Source organism: Neofelis nebulosa, chromosome 10, assembly GCF_028018385.1.
Source record: "Neofelis nebulosa isolate mNeoNeb1 chromosome 10, mNeoNeb1.pri, whole genome shotgun sequence".
Lineage (NCBI taxonomy): Eukaryota > Metazoa > Chordata > Mammalia > Carnivora > Felidae > Neofelis > Neofelis nebulosa.
The window spans coordinates 87,787,787-87,806,389 of record NC_080791.1 but is presented as its reverse complement, the minus strand read 5'-3'; the positions used below and the strand labels follow the sequence as shown (position 1 = coordinate 87,806,389).

Sequence of the window (18,603 nt, the reverse complement as noted above, 5' to 3'; positions counted from 1 at the left end):
CTAGCTTTTGTGGGCAGTTCCAGAGTTGGGAACATTTTCATTTTTTTATTTTATAGAATATATATTATTTTATTTTATAGAATTTGTGACCAATTAGTTCAGTAGATAGAAGGAGCTAAAATATTTCACCACACAAGACAGAATTATGAAGCTAATACTTTAGTAAGAATGCCTTCAAATATACTTCTCAAATCATTTTCAGATACAATATGCCATATGCTCCTCACAAACATCATGGGAGGTAGGATGTGTTATACTTACTGTTTCAAAAAAATTTTTTATGTTTATTTATTTTTGAAAAAGAGGGAGACACAGTATGGGTTGGGCAGGGGCAGAGAAGGGGAGACACAGAATCAGAAGCAGGCCCCAGGCTCTGAGCTGTCAGCACAGAGCCCGATGCGGGGCTCAAACCCATGAACCGCAAGATCATGACCTGAGCCGAAGTCGGACACTTAACCGACTGAGCCACCCAGGCACCCCATTATACTCAATTTAGAGATAAGAAGTCAGAAAATGGTTTAGAGTGAGTTGTCTAAGGTCTTGACTATTCATGGCTTCTTCAAGATTTCCAGACCAATGAATGATATATTCTGATTCTGTTTGGTACAAACCTTCTCTCAGTTAGTATGTGGGTGGGGTGAATTTAAATATAAGCAAGAGATGGGGGAAATAAGGTGAGGTCACAGTTAATTTATGTAATATACATTGACAGCCTCCCTCCATAATTTATAAAAGTCTGGCCAAGGTCAGAGAATGAAAATAATCAATTTCTAGATTTCATTATGTAATGGCTTTCACTAAAGTATGGATTTGACATATGGAGACAAATTCTGCCACCTTACAAATGTCCCTGTTTTTGAAACCTGCATAGTCAAAGCAACTTAACATTGTCTAAAAGGATTTGTTTCTGGCACTATTCTATTTCCTAAATTTTCCTTCCAGAAGCCCCCTACATTTTAGTACTTACCACAGGCTAGGACTCTAATCTGTAACCATTCACCTTGCGAAATCAAGAGACCTTTCAATTCTCAGGACACTAACTTATTATCTTTGGAAGGGCAGAGCCACAATAATATCAATTCCACTTGACACTAACTTTGCTTCAAAAGACTCTATAAAGAGACTCATCAATTTCCTCATCCATGCAGGTGTGTGGTGGTGAGCTACATTTAATGGCACCTGAGCTAAGATCATGCAATTCAATTTACAAGTATTTATTATCTGCTGAGCAAGATGTGGTGCTACCTGGGGCTTGACCACAAATCATTCTTAGACCCAGAAGTCGTATCAGTAGCACTGCTGCTGGGATGGCACGTGGTTGGGGCAAGGCCGGCCAGTCCACCAGGGTTTCAAATGCATGCATTTCCACCTGATGCGCAAGTCAAGGGGGACAGTCCTCTCTGTGGCAGTTTCCACAGGGATCACTCACTTGCTGTCTGGAGTGCTGATCAATTCCAGTGCCGAGGAGGTTCCTTTTGAAGGTTCTGCCCACCCACGCTCCTCCTCTGGTCTGGGAACTAGCCCCCAACAAAGGCTCTTACTGAAAGAGTCAGTCCAGGAGGCCACGCTTGTCTTACAGGATTCTACCTCCTTGGTTATAGCTGATTGCATAGGCACAGGACCCAAGGGTGGCTCCTCCACAGGCCGATGGACTGGACCGCTCAGAGTCTCAATATTTGGGAAGAGATGGTACCAGAAAGGGGTGGGTACAGGAAAGAAAAGGTGGTGCAGAGTGGGTCCTGGGATGGATTCTCGGCTGTGTACACAGTAAAGAGAAAACAGAGAATGCTAGAAGGCCAAGGGAAGCAAGAGAACTGAGCAAATACACAGAATATACAGAGAGAAACAGAGATGAAAGCACATACAGAGAGAAGATGTGAGAGAACGCAAGAGTGTCCCATGTGGGAGCTGTGTTTTGTTTCTATGAAATGGCCCTGTGTTCTCTCGGTCAACCCCCACACTTCTGAGCAAGTGTGAACTGTCCCTGCAAAGGTCTTTGACTAGAATACCTTCAAGGTGGGACTGACTATAGGGGAGAATTTAATTTCTAAAGCATGGATCTGAGTCAGTTACTACTCTAAGCTGGATCACTATAGTTCCCTAAGAGTGTTTAGCTGTATTTTGTAAGCAAAGTCCAAACTATTTTCTGGTGTGTGGTAGAAGGAACAGATCAAGTTTAAATTATTTTCTCAAACTTTAGAAATAATATGTTATTTTACTCATTAAACATTGAATGCATAGAAAAAGGTGGCCTAGGTACAAAAAAGAAGCTTATTTATCTATAATCAATATTTCAGTCTTTTGATCCATTTTCTCTAATTTCCATCTCTTCTAATTTCTGTTAGAAGAATTTTCTTTTCTTTCTTTCTTTCTTCTTTTGGTCAGGTATTTAAATTCCTGTCTTTCTCCATCTGTTCTCTGATATATATTTTTCCTATCCGTTCTTCCATCAAGATTATTCAGAAATTATATGTTCTACTACTGAATTCTTTTTTAAAAAAAAATTTTTTTTAACGTTTATTTATTTTTGAGACAGAGAGAGACAAAGCATGAACGGGGGAGGGTCAGAGAGAGGGAGACACAGAATCTGAAACAGGCTCCAGGCTCTGAGCTGTCAGCACAGAGCCTGACGCGGGGCTCGAACTCACGGACTGCAAGATCATGACCTGGGCCGAAGTCGGCCGCTTAACCGGCTGAGCCACCCAGGTGCCCCCTCTACTGCTGAATTCTTAAATTAAGTGCACAACATAACTTCCAGGACCAGAGAACTGATGCTTATATAATCCACTCTGTCTCAGTCAGCCCAGGCTGCCATAACAAAGTATGACAGACTGAGTGGCTTTTAAACAACAGAAATTTATTTCTCACACTTTTGGAGGCTGGAAGTCCAAGATCAGGGTGCCAGCAGGATCAGGGTCTGGTGAGAACCCTCTTCAGAGTTGCAAGACCGTTGACTTCTTAGTGTATCCTCACATTGCAAAAAAGAAGGCAAGAGGGCTCTCTGAGATCCCTTTTACAAGGGCACTAATCCCATTCATGAGGACTCCACCTTTATGACCTATTCAACCCCAAGGCCCCCACCTCCTAATAGCATCACATCAGGATTAGGATTTCAACATATGAAGGTGGGGGTGGGGTGTGGGGTGGGGGTTGAGACACAACATTAAGTCCATAGCACAACAGCACACCCTGAAAGAGGAAACTTGCTGTTGCATAGGTAACCACTGCCCTCTCAGATCATAGGTACCAGGGCACACAATAGACTTTCATGTTCTTGCACCATGGGACTGCCTCTCCTAATGCATAGCATAGAATCTGCTACCTCATAATGACAAGCTGTCATGGCCTCACTGCCTGCTTGTTTGGATACATGGCACTGAGAGAGGACTGCTCCCCTGCAGTCTTGAACAGCAGTTGAGAACACCGTTTCCTCAATGGCACTCTCTGGAAAAAGCCCAAATGCATTTCTTTTCATGAAGGCAGAAAACTCACATCAAAACAAGTTCCAAAAAGTGTTTATTATGCCACAAATGCATCGTCCTCTATACACTTTATCTGAAGTCCTTCACATATCCAATCATCTTTTTTTTCTTCACAAGAACATAGGGCGTCCCTCACATGACCCTTGTCTACTTTTTAAACTTCCTAGCACAGTTCAAGAAACGCATCACAGACAAGCGTGCAGGCAGCATGGTGAAATGGAAAGCAAGTTGAATCATGAATCAGCAGGCTTGGGGTGGAATCCTCCAGGAGGTCACTCCACTTTTCTGGACTTCTGATTCCTTCTCCGAGATTGCCAAGGTCCTCCGTGGCTTCTTCAACTGTCTGGAGGGTCATGAGGAACATAGAGCCCCTGGGCTCTCACGGGACTCTATTTTTGCCTCCATGAGGCACTTCTGCCTTTCCTCAGAGGCAGCTGTCCAGGCGTCTGTCCCCTCCATGACACCAGGAGACTCTTCAGAGAAGGGACCACATATTAATCACAGAAAATCTAGCAATGGCAGCTGTCTCCCCATTGGTGGAAAAAAACACGAACAGATTGATTTCTTTTCAACTTAAGGTTTTCCTTCCATATACTTTTCTTAAACCTGTGGTGTCTAGTTTATCAGAGTGTCTGATTTAGCACGCTATATTTTTAGTCGTCTCAGTTGATGAACTCAATATTTCATGGGGTTCTGCAAAGACTGCAATGATTTGTTTCTCCATCCTCTTAGCAAGCTGGGGCCACACCACTGCAGACTGTAGGCTCATTCTCTGTAAGTCACTGGAACATCCAAAGCTCAGACATTGTCTTTGAAGCATATATTTTAATTACACTAAGGTCTTGAAACTTCATTGTCACATACAGGATTTCCAGGCATTTACCAAGTAGACAAAGTACTGGGTTGATATCATTGCACTGATGAAATATTAATATTATTGATAAGGCGGGACAATGTGGCTGACTTTATCAGACTCATACCATTTGCATGAAAAGGCTGAGTTTCTTTGGCTCTTTGTTCATTCAAGTGCTTTGAATACCTATTTGGATAGACTTAGGCATTGTGTTAATCTGTCAATAAAATCTTGCACCATCCACAGTGTTTTGCAAGCTGATTTAGGTTTTGGACTACAACAACTGGCCATTGGTAGAAATATACCATATATACACATGGAAATTACAAAAATACATTTTATTTATAGCTGATTTTTTTTTTAAGTAACAAAAAACTAACACTATGAAAGATCAACCAGCGTACCAAAAGGACACTACCTAATATCATCTGAACAAGAGACTTGTCTGGGGATACCATGACACATCATCTCCGGAACTTTCCAGAAAGGGCAATTTGCCATTGGGAAATAAAAACAGCTTCTTTGAAAAGTCTGTGCTTTGACAGTTTGAATCTCCCATTCTAATCAGTTCCACTCCTACTCTTCTCTCAACTTTTAAATTTCTACCTTCTCTCAGTAAAGACCAAAGAAACTCATGAGGGAAATGGAAAGATGGGCTCAAGAAGGCATGGACACAGCTGAAGCTAGATGGGTCATGGGTGAAGGCAGGACAGGACCTTGTTCTCCAACAGACACCAGGTAAGCCCCAGCAGAGTTGGTGAGGGAACCAGAGTGTTCCCTCTCCTGGGCTACCTGAAGTTTTACTTTTGCACTGACAGTCAGCAGCCGATGCCCCAGGGCTGTGAGGCAGTGTCCACCCAGAGCTCTAGAAGCTGACTCACCATGCCAGGGAATGTCATTTACCACATCACGGTCACAAGGTCAGCAGCCCTGTCCTTTCAGCAAATGTCCTCCTGCATCCATTAACTACAGGGGCGTGGAGGGAGGGAACTGGCAAACTCCATACACTTAAAAAAAATGTTATTTACATTTAAATGTAAGTCAACAGATTTTCTACATTCAGAAGCTCCTATAAACAGAGGCTGCAGCCTGGGGAGACCGAGGAGTCCACTCTTTCTGCTTCAAACAGGCATCAATTGCTACTTCCTTCTGTATCCCTCAGCAGCACATGCTGGACATCGCTGTTGAAGAGACAGAGGTTTTCCTGTCAAAGTCCATGTATCCATTATCTCAAAAAAGAGAGAAGCTTGTTCTCAGGCCACCTTCATTGCAAGGCAAAGAAAAACCTCCACAAATGACTGTTTTTCTTTTGTAGGATCTTAAAAGCTCTTAGCACCAATTCTCTTTCAGTGAGATCCCAATGTGCGGGGTGTTCAAGTTCCAAAACAACAACACCTCTTCAGAAACTTGTCAACACGAATCCGCCATTCCCTCTCATCTGCTCTCTTTCTCAGCCTTTGTTTAGTTAATGGAAAGACAAAAGAGTCAGGACTATTTATAGGTACAGTCATCGACAGTCCTGATTTTGATCCACTTCATCCGAATATGAACCTTTGAAAGAAAAGGACTGAAGTTTCTTGGCTGGAGTCCGTGCCTCCTTTACAGAGCGGAGGAGATTTTAACAATTACAGTCATGGCTGAATGAGAGAGAGTACAGTCTGGTGCTTAATCAGATGCCTGCATTGCCTTTAACACAGAAACAGAGTTAACATGCAGAACTCACCGAAGACAGAGCAATGTTCTCCCCCTTCTGGTGATTTATTAAAATGTGGCATTGGATAGGGATCTGCAGATTAGTTAGTGTCTCTTGTGACTAAGGCTCCAAAGGGAAATACACCCACAGTTCAAACATTTAACTTCACAGATTATCAAACATATGGTCCCACACAGGGACTTCTTGACATACAATCAGTTGAATAAGCCAAGAATCAAGTTGTTCAAGAGTCTCCTCTGTTGCCCAGAAGCCCCACTGTTCACCTGTTCAGAGACTGAGGGTGAGAAAGACTCACACATGGTCTATGCCTCAAGTCCCAACACGTTAGGCTGAGAAAGCAGAAGACGGCTTCCTCAGAGTCTGGAAGTCCCACGGGGCTAAGGCATTAGACCTGGAACTCAAACATGTCTGTCTGTTTCTTGGCCAGCTTGGCCACCTCTTCCCGGATGGCCTTCACGAGGGCCGCCGTGGAGATGTTGGTCAGGGGCGTGTCAGACGGGTCGTTCTCGGTGAGGCTCTGCTGCGAGGCCGCCGCGGATGGCACCGGGGCCTGCTCCAGGCTGGGGTGCATGCCTGCTGGCTGGCTGTACTGGCGAGGGAGCCTGGAGGGAGAGTTTTGCTGATAACGTGACCGGGGGTAAGCCTCGATGTACCCTGGGAGGGGGACCTGCAGAGGGTGTCGGGAGAGAAGACAAGGGCCCGGGATTAGGAAGGGGTTCAAGTCACAGGACACGCTTGATACTGGACGCAGGAGGGGACTGAAGGCAACGAAAGAGATCCAGAAGAAAATGGGAGACCACCGTGCACATAAAAAACCTGGAGTCTGTTTAGAAAATAGGTAATTTGGACTCGCTGGATATGCTGGTTGGATGAATTAAGTAGGTGTTTTGAAGGTTGCTATAAACAGCTGGAACATGCCCGAGTCTCCACCTGAATCTATCTGCCTACCTTTTTAACATAAGCACAATCCAGCAAACAGAAGTACTGTTCTTTATGGACCTCAAAGGACTCAGGGATTTATTCCCAACGATAACCGCTAACACTGAAGGAGTCCTATGCTTAGGGCTTTCCACACATTATCTCACTTAATTCTCAAAGCAACAACCTAGGAGGTAGATGTTGTTATCCTTGTTTTACAGAAGAGGACACTGAAGGAAAGAGTGTCACGGTCTCAGGTGACATGGTTAACAAGCCACTCAGACATGCTTTGAGCAGGTCTGTCTGATGCCAAGGGCTGGGAGTTAATCACTGTACTGTCTCGGGTCTGGGATATGATCTTGGTTTCTTGAAAAATTTCTTCTTTTCATTAAAAGTGGAAGACACAGGGGCACCTGGGCGGCTCAGTCGGTTAAGCGTCCGACTTCGGCTCAGGTCATGATCTCGCGGTCTGTGAGTTCGAGCCCTGCGTCGGGCTCTGTGCTGACTGCTCAGAGCCTGGAGCCTGTTTCAGATTCTGTGTCTCCCTCTCTCTCTGACCCTCCCCCGTTCATGCTCTGTCTCTCTCTGTCTCAAAAATAAAATAAACGTTAAAAAGAAAAATTAAAAAAAAAGTGGAAGACACATACTTCTGTGCTTAAATATATGGACATATCTAGTAATAAGGACAAGTCAGTGATCTGCAATTCAGGATCAACTTTCCCACAGAAACAGTGCCACACATGGGGATGCTGTTCAAGGGCAACCCACAAAAGGCCTTTATATCCCATAATGCTAGTTGGAAGCCTGTGGGATGAATGCCTGTGGACAACGTAGGCACAGGGTGCTGTGAGGAATGGACACGTGTGGGGAGTCAGACGGCTTTTGGGGAGCAGCAGCTTAGCTGTGTCTGGAAGATGAATAGGCCCTTGCCAGGAAAACAAGTTGGGAGGGGCTTCCTAGCAGAGGAAAAGCAAAGGCAAAGGTTGGGTGTGCACGGGGATGCAGGGATGCTTTGGGAGTTTCGTCTGACCAGAGAGGATGTACAGCGTATGGAAGGAGCTCAGGAAAGACAGATGGGCAGGGCCAGATCAGAAAGCCACCAAGTGCCAGGTTACAGAGTCTAGTTTTCTATGGCACACTTCTGAGGAATACAGCATGTTTCCATTCTTTACAGAGATACTTGTCTGGGCTCTGGTGAGGATGGAGTAGGATGGGTTGGGTGAAGAGTCAGAAATTTTGGATGGGTGAATATTTAGCAGGAAAGTGGCCTCCTTCTACTCCCCGCCTGGGATGTTCTGACAAGCCCTCCTGGGAAGGCAGCTTTCTGAGATGGATGCCTGACACCTGGCCAGGGAGCCACCAGTGCGCATCGGGCAGAGGAGGGGCCTGTATTCTAGAAAGGACACTCTTGAGGTAGACCCACTGGAGGTCAAGAGGAGAGATGTGAGGCTACGTCAATGGCCTAGGTGAGGGCCTATGGGGACCGGAGTGAGGGAAGAAGTAATAGGATGGATGTCCCAAAGTTTGGGGCTTTAATTTCCCAAGACCTGATAAGAAAGACAAAGTGGCAAATGCGTACTAATGGTGGGTGAGGGCTGTGCATATTTCCCTTACACCTTAGAGGAAAACCAGAGTTGAGCTGTCCATGTCCTTGGGCCACAAGCACTAGGAATGTGCAGGAGGTGACTGGAGGGAAGCAGATCCAAAGCCAGGATAGGGGACTTGCCCATCACGTCTCAGCGCAAACGTTCGTTCTTCCAGGACACCTTCCCCTGCCCTACGTTAGCCAAGGGCTCCCTGTAAGGTGCTTCCGTGCAGTTTCTCTAGAGTAACAGCCATCACCCAAGATGCCAACACCTGTCTCAGGCCACCAACTTCGTCAAGGCAAAACTGTGTCTTGCTTGCTTATCACTGTGTACCAGTGCCCAGAATTATGCATGGTACACAGCAGGGAGTCTCATAGAACTCGGGGTTGTGAGGAACACAGTTGGAAAATCACTGGAGGATGACCCGCTGGTGCCATATGTTTGTGAGGGAAGCTGTCATATCTCCTTTCTCTGCATTCCAAATTTAGCTGGAGCTTAGAGTGAGCGTCCAACTCTTGAGATCCCTCAGTTCTACAGCATCAAGCATCTTGGTACCAATGGCTGGGACAGGCAAGGGATACCTGACTCCACTGGAGTGCCCTCAGGGTAATAGCCAGAAGCAGAGAAGACGAAGAGACGAGAAGCTCTTCCTCTCTTACAGTAGATTCAGGCTGGAGCCATCACATCTTGCTGGCCAAAATTCAGGACTGGCAAAAACCGCCCCTTTCCTAGGCAGTGCCCATGGCAGGCATCACCTGTTGATCACAGCACACCCCTCCCAATCCTTCTCCATCCAGCTCCAAGGATGAAACCTATTTGTCAAGCCAGGTTGAGGTGATTTTATCTGAGCTTGCTCCTGAAGTCTGGAGACCTGGGATCGGGAAGGCCAGACACCCAAATGATGGTGGGACCTTTCTCCTTCTCAGATGGATGTGGAAGCGGACACCATCCCTGTCCCAATTTCTCAAGCTGACAAGCTCAGTCTCTCTGAGCTTCCTGCACTTTCTTTCACATGTGAGAAATCACTTGTTCTCCTCCCCGGTGTGGTTCCTGCATGGGCACAACCTCTCTGCTTAACTGCAGGTGGTAACTGGGTCCCAGCAAAGACCCATTTAGGTTGTGGTGATCACATTCCTCTTAAAAACAACTAATAGAAAACTAACTCTCCCTAACACTGAGAGGATGGGCCCAGAATGATCAGATCATCCCATTAGGAAGGTTAGGTTTTGATTTGCTGGGTTCCTGTTCCTTCATCTTTAAGGCAATATGAACCCAAAGGCATCTGGAAGTCACCATTAGCCCAGCTAAGCTATCATCTGTGTCTTGAGAGCAAGAGGTTTTGGAAAACACTTCTGTTGACTCCTCCAGAGTACCCACTGGAACTTTCCATACAGAGGGTGAAACGACAAAGCTGTAGATTTACTGTTTAATTAGCACAAGTTAAGTATCATCTACTTTCTGAAAAGCACACATTATGTTTAGACTGTAAGTGGAATTATGGAGTCAAGTAAGCTCTGAATTGATCAACTCATACCCAGTGATTTTAGCTATTTAAAACAGCTGAGCACGACAAAGGAAGAAAAAAAAGCCCACAAACAACCAAACCAGATGCCATAAAGTCTCACATTAAGATTTGTAGACTTGGGGCACCTGGGTGGTTCAGGTGGTTAAGCATCCGACTTCAGCTCAGCTCATGATCTCACGGTTCGTGAGTTCAAGCCCTGTTTTTGGCTCTGTGCTGACAGCTCAGAGCCTGGAGCCTGCTTTGGATTCTGTGTCTCCTTCTCTCTCTGCCCCTCCCCAACTCTCTCACTCTCTTTCTCAAATAAACATTAAAAAAAAATAAAAAAAGATTTGTAGACTTAACAATAGGGAATCCTTACAAGTTACTCTTAAAGCTTATTTACTCCAATTTGACAAATAATTCTAATGAGCTCAGACATGCCCCATTTGCAGAAAATAGCCCATTAGGAAAAGCATATTTAAGGTGAGTATATCTGTGGAAGTGGGGACACTGACAGCAATATAAGCTCTGGTTGGGAGCAAGGTCAAAGAAAGAAAAATCATATTGAATGTTGTAATAACTCCAAAAATTATAGTATTTTGGAGATGTCTGATGTAGGGGCGATAATCCTACCATCAGAGCTCATCTTGCAAATGTCATTTTAGTATAGTAAGGCATCCTAATGATGCTGAATCATTTTTTAAAGACAATTCAAATTACATTCCTCTTTTAAAGGAGGGGAGGGGAGATATAATTCATTCCAGAATTTTTTTTTTTTTTTTTTTTTTAACGTTTATTTATTTTTGAGACAGAGAGAGACACAGCATGAACGGGGGAGGGGCAGAGAGAGAGGGAGACACAGAATCAGAAGCAAGCTCCAGGCTCTGAGCCATCAGCCCAGAGCCCGACGTGGGGCTCGAACTCGCGGACCGCGAGATCGTGACCTGAGCTGAAGTCGGACGCTCAACCGACTGAGCCACCCAGGCGCCCCCAGAATTTTTTAATGCAAGATAGTATGCATTTTTAAATATTTTGAAAATTAAAGGGATAAGCTTTGATCATCAGGAAAATTAATATATGTAGGATAGTTTTACCCCAATGATGTTGTTTAGACGTGGCATCACTACCCTAAGAATAGACACCAATGCTGAGGCTGAGTTGAACCCGTAGGGGTAGAAGGTATGAACCTCAGGGTTTTAGACAGAGAGAAAAGATGACCCAGGCCTTGGGCTAGATGTTTGATAAATCTAGGATATATTTCAAATGTTGAGACCAAACCCTAAAATGACACTCATCCCCAGGTGGCCCTCAAGTTAAGTCTGGGAGACAGCCTGTCTTTCTTATCCATGATGGATGACAACACAGAGGGGTTGGGGCAACCCACACCAGAGGCCAGCATTGTGCTGTTTTCATTTGCTTGGTTTTCTCACTTAGCAGCCCTTGACAGGTGACTCCGAGACAGGTCTGGGTGTGACTATCCAGGTTCATCTGGCTGCTGCCCTCTTTGGTCTAGGCCGGGCCAGGTCCACTGTGTCATATGCTCCTACTTATGATAGAGCATGGAACCAGGGGGTCACAACAACACAACCCTTTGCTGGAAGTCAGGCAGGATGCCTTAGGATCTATGTGCAAAGTAATTCAATCTTGAGTTTCTAAAACTATATCTTCTGATACTCCATCTAAAATTTTTTACAGAATTTTAAAACTAAAAGGAACAAATTTAATAAAGGCTTTGGAGCCAGACCAATGAAGGTTTGAATTTTGGCCTTAGCACCTTATGAAAGCTGTGTGGCTTTATTTTTATTATTATTATTATTATTGGTTTAAAGCTGTGTGGCTTTAGACAGTCATGTCACCTGACTAGGCCTCAGTTTCTTCATTTGCAAAATGGGACACATCATGGGAATAATAATACCTACCGGATAGGATTGTTGTGAAGAATAAGATAATATAAATAAAACATCTAACATGATGTCTGGCACATAGAAAATACTCAAAAAATGATGGTTACAATGAAAATTTATTTGACTAAGAAAGCCCTGCTAGAATGAGGTGGAATCCAGACCGGAAGGTGGGTCTCAAGTTTTCTCTCAAAAGACATCCCACTTGACTACACTGTCTCCACTAAAATGCTTGATGTCAGCCATCTGGTTGGTGGGAAGGGGGCAGAGATAACAAAACGCTGTCTCAACCTCTCATCTGTTTTCTCCCTAAAGTGTGTCCAGCAGGTAAGGCTGTGAGGGAATCAGCGAGGCTCTCACCGAATCGGCCCACTGGCTTGGGAGCTCATTCTCTCCTGCATAGGACATCCAGGCCTGGTTTCTGTAGGACGAGGGAGGCGTTGGGATGAAATAGCCGGTGAAGCCAGGTCTGTTGGCAGCTGGGATGGCGAACACTGCCGGCACCGTATTACCTGGCATGGAGGAGATGGATGGGGAGGATTAGGCCAGCATCCCACCTACCCGGCTGACATTCGCACAAAGCTGGGGGAAGCTGGCAAACGGCGAACTCTGGCATGGGGGGAGGGGAAAATGAGGTGTGGAGCAGACCTCTACCTGCAGCCCTAGCCTTGCCCACCTGCCCAGTCATCTGCTATGACTCAGACCTGGTTTTCTAGAGAAATGATGGCCCAACTCCCCTCACTGAACCCTCACCAACTCCCCCATCCCCATCCCAACACCCCTGACCTACTGGCAAGAAGAAGGGACACCTTAGTGTCCAGACACGTTTCTCCAGGGAGAATGGGTGTTTTAAAAAAATCCCAGAAAAGGAACCAAAAGGAATGGATTCCACTGATGGAATTTCCGGACACGGTGAATTCTTTAGTTAAGTGTTGACGATTAAGTGTTCTCAGTTTTAGTCTAAAAGGCATGCTTTGAATAGACGAAAAAAGCAATCAGGGCATGAAAAAACCTTGGGGTTAATTTCAGCATTGTTTCTAATAGCAAAAGACTGGAAACAACCAATATGTCCCTCATTAGGGGAAAGGTTAAACTGGCATGTCATATCATTCAATACCATGTGGCAGTTTAAACAAATCAACTAGACCAACATGTACCCATCCTGAAAACAATGCTGAGTCAAGAAAACAAATGCAGAAGGAAATGTATGGTTTGATATCACTCGTATACATGTAAAATAACAAAAGCATTTAATATGCACTATTGGATATGCACACATATGTAGCAAAAAGCACCCTCAATTTAAGAACTGGGATTACGTCTGGGAAGACGGGGAATGAGATAGAGCTGGAGGGTTCTGTCTGCAATGCTTTAAAGATACATAATAATTTAAAAAGAAACCCTTGGGGCGCCTGGGTGGCGCAGTCGGTTAAGCGTCCGACTTCAGCCAGGTCACGATCTCGCGGTCCGTGAGTTCGAGCCCCGCGTCAGGCTCTGGGCTGATGGCTCGGAGCCTGGAACCTGTTTCCGATTCTGTGTCTCCCTCTCTCTCTGCCCCTCCCCCGTTCATGCTCTGTCTCTCTCTGTCCCAAAAATAAATAAAAAACGTTGAAAAAAAAATTTTAAAAAGAAACCCTGAAGTCTGGCAAATGTTAGCATATACCCTTACTGTAGCATACCTTAATATTTTGTCATATTTCAGATTTTTTAAAGAAATAGAACAGTAGCTCTTCCAACCAGAGCTACTGAAGTCAGACACACAGTTGCCTGGATTGCTAAGGATGACAGGGAGCAGATGGCTTGTGTGGATTTGGGGGGTGCGGGAGTGCAAAGAGCATGGCACCGGGGTGGGGCTGGGGTACAGCACTGGCCTTTTTCAGCGTTTCTCCTCTTGCCCACCTGAGTAATTTAAAGCCGACTGGTCCAACTGCGCCACGGACACGGGGCCTCTGGACACCTGCGCGAAGGAGGGGCTGTCGTGCAGCTGGGCCGGTTCGGGCCCTGCGGACTCGGCCATCCTGGTCTTGCTGCCCACGTCCGAGGTGGACCTGGGGGGTGCAGAGGGGCTGCGTTAGCCGCTCCCACCCAAGGCGAGGTTCCCACCGCTTGCACCTCTGGGGGTCGCCTCAGGGGACCTTGGCGGTCTCCAAGCCCCACGAGGGTGGGGGTCCTCAGGCCTGGATGTGCCGCCCCCCCTCCCCTGAATAACAAAGAAGGCCAAGCGCGTCTGGAGTTGGAGCAGCGGTTGTGGTGGCCCGAACTTAAGTCATTTTTAGATATTCAAGGTCAGTGCTCCCCCGAGGGTGGCTCTTGTGTCTCTGGGGAGTAGCACACTTAATTTCCACATAAAATAAGCCAGACAATTAGCGCTGGGTATTAGCTGGGGATGGTCGACCTGGGGGGATGACATCATCAGCAGCCAATGAGAAGGCTCCGTCTGGAGTGCCTGGTCGCTCCCCCTCCAGACACCAGGGCTGGTGACCTGCGAGGGCCAGAGGACCACAGTTTCCTGCTGCTGGTGGTAGCAAGAAGCCCAAGGCTCTGAGAAGCTTGGACTGCTCCCGGAAGCAGGAGCCTAGCACTTTCTAGGCGTTATGAATGACAGAACACTTTTTGTCCCCCGATCCCACAGGCGAGCAGAGAATCCGGCCCATTAAACACATCATATTTCCACTTAGTGCTCAGAATGCCAGTGAGAAGAGGGCTGCCTGGGCTCCACGGGTGCCAGCTTCTCCCCTCTAATAAAGGGTGCTTTAGCCAGTCTCTAACCTCCTCTTCACAGAGGGATTTCAGGCTCCTAAAATTAAAATGGAAGGAGGCAAAGACAGCCACAGCAGGTGGCAGGCTGCCAGCTCTGAGCAGCCAAGTGTCTGTCACTGTAATAGCAGAACAGAGCCACAGCACCGCAGCCAGACCAGGAGGCGGGGGTGTGGGTTCTAGCTACCTCCCCTCACTCAGCCTCAGTTTCCTGGTCTGTGAAACAAAAGGGGTGGATGACCCCCTCTCCGAGGCTCCTCCGTGGTCTAATCGTCTGGGTCTATATGGAAAGCAGTGACCTGCTGATATTTGGCAAGATGGTAGACAGGGTGGAAGGGCAGGGGAAGAGACTGGTGGGTAAGAAATAAGAAACAGATACTGGCCTTCAGCAAATGGGCCACAAATGACTGATGTGAAGTTCCTGGCATTCAGAACCATCAGGAGTAATTGAGGCTTCCCAGTATTGCCCAGGGAGGGTTAAACACAGAGGCTGTGATGATTTGACCCTACATCAGGGTGGCTGCTGGAGGCTCAGTAATGTGGGGTCTCCCTTCCTTTCTTGATCCCTCCATCTTTCTCTTGGTTGATCTCTCCCACAGCCCTGACTTCCCAGATACTATTCCAGGCATCTGCTACTAGTTTAGAAAACCCTTCCGAGGAAAACTCCCATGTTCTGCCCCATACACTTAGCCCCCTTGGAGGAATCCTAGAATCTCTGCGATCAGTTAGGTCGTCTCCCTCATTTTACAGTAAGGAAACAGGGGCCAGAGAGTTGAGGCAACTTGCCCAGGGTTTTATACAGGGTTAGGATAGAACCCTGGTGTGCTGCTTCCCAACCCACTCTGAGCTCGACTGGAGTCAAGGGCTGGTGTCTACCCACAGCCTGGCATTCTAAACTGCGGGAAATGAGGGCAGGGACATTTTGGAGGAAAAACTCATTTTTCTTCACCATTTTCACAAAGTTCAGACCTGTGGTCCACAGATAAGGTGTGGCTAGCATGTTGGGGGAGGCTAGGGTAGGAGGGCCAGGGCAGGGGATCATACCTATCCCAGGGCACAGTTGTTTCTTTAACCCTGGACCTGATGCCTATTCCAGCATCTCCCAGCACTCATGGATTTTGTGTTTCTTGCCTATCTTTATTTAAAACATGTGCTTTTTATAAGATCACAAAGACAATATCTTTATCATATCTGAGTTATATCTTTATATCTGAGTTAATACGTTTATACATATCTGAGTTCATGTGCTCTCAGCCTCCCATCTTGGAAGTCATGAGTTAGGCTGGGTGCCCAGACATGCTGCTCCCTGGCCTCTTAGCCACCACCCCTAAACTACAAAGGGACTTCTGGGTACACACACGTGCCAGGAGGGGCCCAGACTGGAGGCAACCGTTGGAGTGGCCTGAGCTGGAATAATTTTTAGATGTTGAAGATAAGGGTATGGGGCTTCTATGGTATGGGTTGGTTGACCTTGAGTTTCTTCAGTTGTGGGTTCTAAAGGACTTCCCGTGTCAAATGATAAGAAAGTTGGTGAACCCTCTCTGTGCTCCCACTTCCTTCATGGTACTTGGAGCACCCCAGGCACGAGGTTGTTTGTACAGGTGATTGCACCCTCAGTGGGACGGCCATGAAGGAGATGTGTCAGGTCAGGGTACACAGGAACAAATCTCCAAACATTCCAAGCAAAGCAAAGAAAGGAATGTGTTACCGCCTGAGAGAAGCAACAGCCACAGGGCCAGTCCGGGGAGGTACAGGTGGAGGGGGAGAGCCCATGACCATTTCAGGAAGCTGGGAAAACCTGTATGCCTGTGAAATAGATGAGCAGTAGAGGAAGATCTGTTAAAATGCAGTGTCCATCAACACACAGGTTCTTCTTACTGAAAAGAAAAGCAGACTCCCAGGTCAGGTTTTCCTGCCTTCCTCAAAATCTCCCCTAATCTTCCTTATGTTCCCCAGTCCCCTCTTCCATCTCATCTCCAGCCAGGCTCCCCTTTGCTTGGGCCATTGTAGTCATGGAGTCCTTCGATTGATCTTAGAATAAGCCAAGTTCTTTCCTGCCTCCAGCTTTTGTATGTGCTGCTTCTTCCCCCTGGGACGCTTTTCTCCTAATCCTTCCCATGGTTCCTTCCTTCATCTCATTCAGCCAGCCCCATGTTCCCCTAGAGCCCCATTTACTCTCTCTCCATATTCTGCTTTATTTTTTGCCATAGCAATTGTCACCCTGTGGTATTATATCATTGCTTGTTTAGGTATTTCCTGCCACCAGCTGGACTGTAATGTGGGAAGGGCTTTGCTGTCAGCTATATCCTCATGGCTGCAACAGTGCCTGGTAGATCATGTATGATCAATAAATAAATGAATAAATGAATGAATGAAGGAATGAATGAATCACTGCGTTTTACTTTGTCACTCATGGAAAGCAGATTTAGTTGGGGGGGAAGGGATGGCTTTAGAATCAGGAAGTATGGGTGGAGGTCCTAGTTTGCTGACAAATAGACTGTATGTCCCTAAGCAAGTTGGGTGACCTCTCTGGGCCTTGCTGTCCTCTTCCAAAGTGGGGACAAGGATGCCTTGCTCAGAGGGCTGCTAAGAAGATCAGGCAAGTCGGTGTATGTTTAAGTATTTCACAATCTATAAAGCACTATTCAAAGATAAAGGATTGGAACTGTCACGAAAGTGAAGACTTTAATCAACACGTGAGGGGATAAAATGAAAACAGTCAGAGGATAGACAGGATCAGAGAGCCAGGCCACAGCCTCCTTTAGCGAGAGAAAATCTAGAAATGCTCTCTGGCAAGACAAAGCTTAACTTGTGCTTCTCATTCATCTTTTTCTTTAGGTATCATGCCTGCTAGATCTCTTGAGGAACAAGCTGACAAGACTTTAAGCCTGAAGGCTTCAGGACAAAAAGCAGCAGCAGAGGGAATCCATAAATAGGGTTCTTTGAACTGAATGAGGTCTTCTTCCCAGCGTTATGGCAGACTACATACTTTTAAGGGCTTAGATCCTAGATGAAACATGCTTCTTGATGCACTGTGGGAATTGCAAGATGTAAGGGAAAGCTCAAGGACCCTACCCACTACCCGTACCCCTGCCCCAGCACACACCTCAGCCAACTAAAACAAAACCATGTGCTGAAACCAGAGGTAGAAATAGTGAGTAGTAAGCAAATATGAAAGGTGAGGGGTGTTGCCTGGAAGACAAGTGCATGTTGGCAAATGATTAAGAGAGCAAGCTTCAGGACAGGGCAAGGGATGGGACAGGTGGAACTGAGACACTCACAATCAACCTGGAAGGAGCTGACATTGGTCCCTTCCACAGAGGGAGGCTGGTAGCACTCAGGCAGGAGCAATTCTAAGTCCTGTTTGGAGGAGATTTCCCTAAACCAGGCTCTCAGGATCGGCATAGATTAAGATGAGCAAATAATAGCTCATCATCAAAGACCAGAAAACATAGTTGAGAGTCAGGAGAAAAACAAACAAACAAACAAACAAACAAACAAACAAACGACATATTTAGAGCTTTAAGGACTTAAGAGTTAAAAATTTCCAGATACAAAACAGAAAACAGAAAGGTAAAAAATGTAAAAAAAAAAAAAAAAAAAGACCAGACAGAGAAACTATCAGGAATGATCTGGCAGATTTGAGAAAGAACAATTAGAACTTTTAGGAGTGAAGTGTAATTACTGAAAGAAAACACTCAACATAGGGGAATTAAGTAATCATGTGCCACAGATGAAGAGAATATTAATAAACTAGAAAACGGAATTGAGGAAATTACTAAGAATGAAGCACAAAGACATAAGGAGATAGGATATATAAAAGAGAAGTAAAAAAAAATATATATGGAGGACAGAGTAAGAAGGTCTAAAAGTCCCAAAGTCCCAGAG

At 45.9% G+C, this 18,603-nt stretch overlaps 1 protein-coding gene across 2 annotated transcripts in view; it reads right to left on the bottom strand.

Annotated features, from left to right (window-relative positions):
• Positions 1 to 3,499: 3,499 nt before the first annotated feature.
• The window catches only part of KIAA1549L (KIAA1549 like), a 269,435-nt gene continuing 254,331 nt past the window's right edge, over positions 3,500 to 18,603 (bottom strand). For both annotated transcript variants that reach the window (XM_058688590.1, XM_058688589.1), the window contains exons 18-21: positions 16,424 to 16,521; positions 13,858 to 14,006; positions 12,319 to 12,470; positions 3,500 to 6,716 (exon numbers count right to left, since the gene is read on the bottom strand). In XM_058688590.1, the coding sequence (XP_058544573.1) occupies positions 6,435 to 6,716; positions 12,319 to 12,470; positions 13,858 to 14,006; positions 16,424 to 16,521 (681 nt within the window). In that variant the 3' untranslated portion in view covers positions 3,500 to 6,434. The remainder of the gene's footprint in view (positions 6,717 to 12,318; positions 12,471 to 13,857; positions 14,007 to 16,423; positions 16,522 to 18,603) is intronic.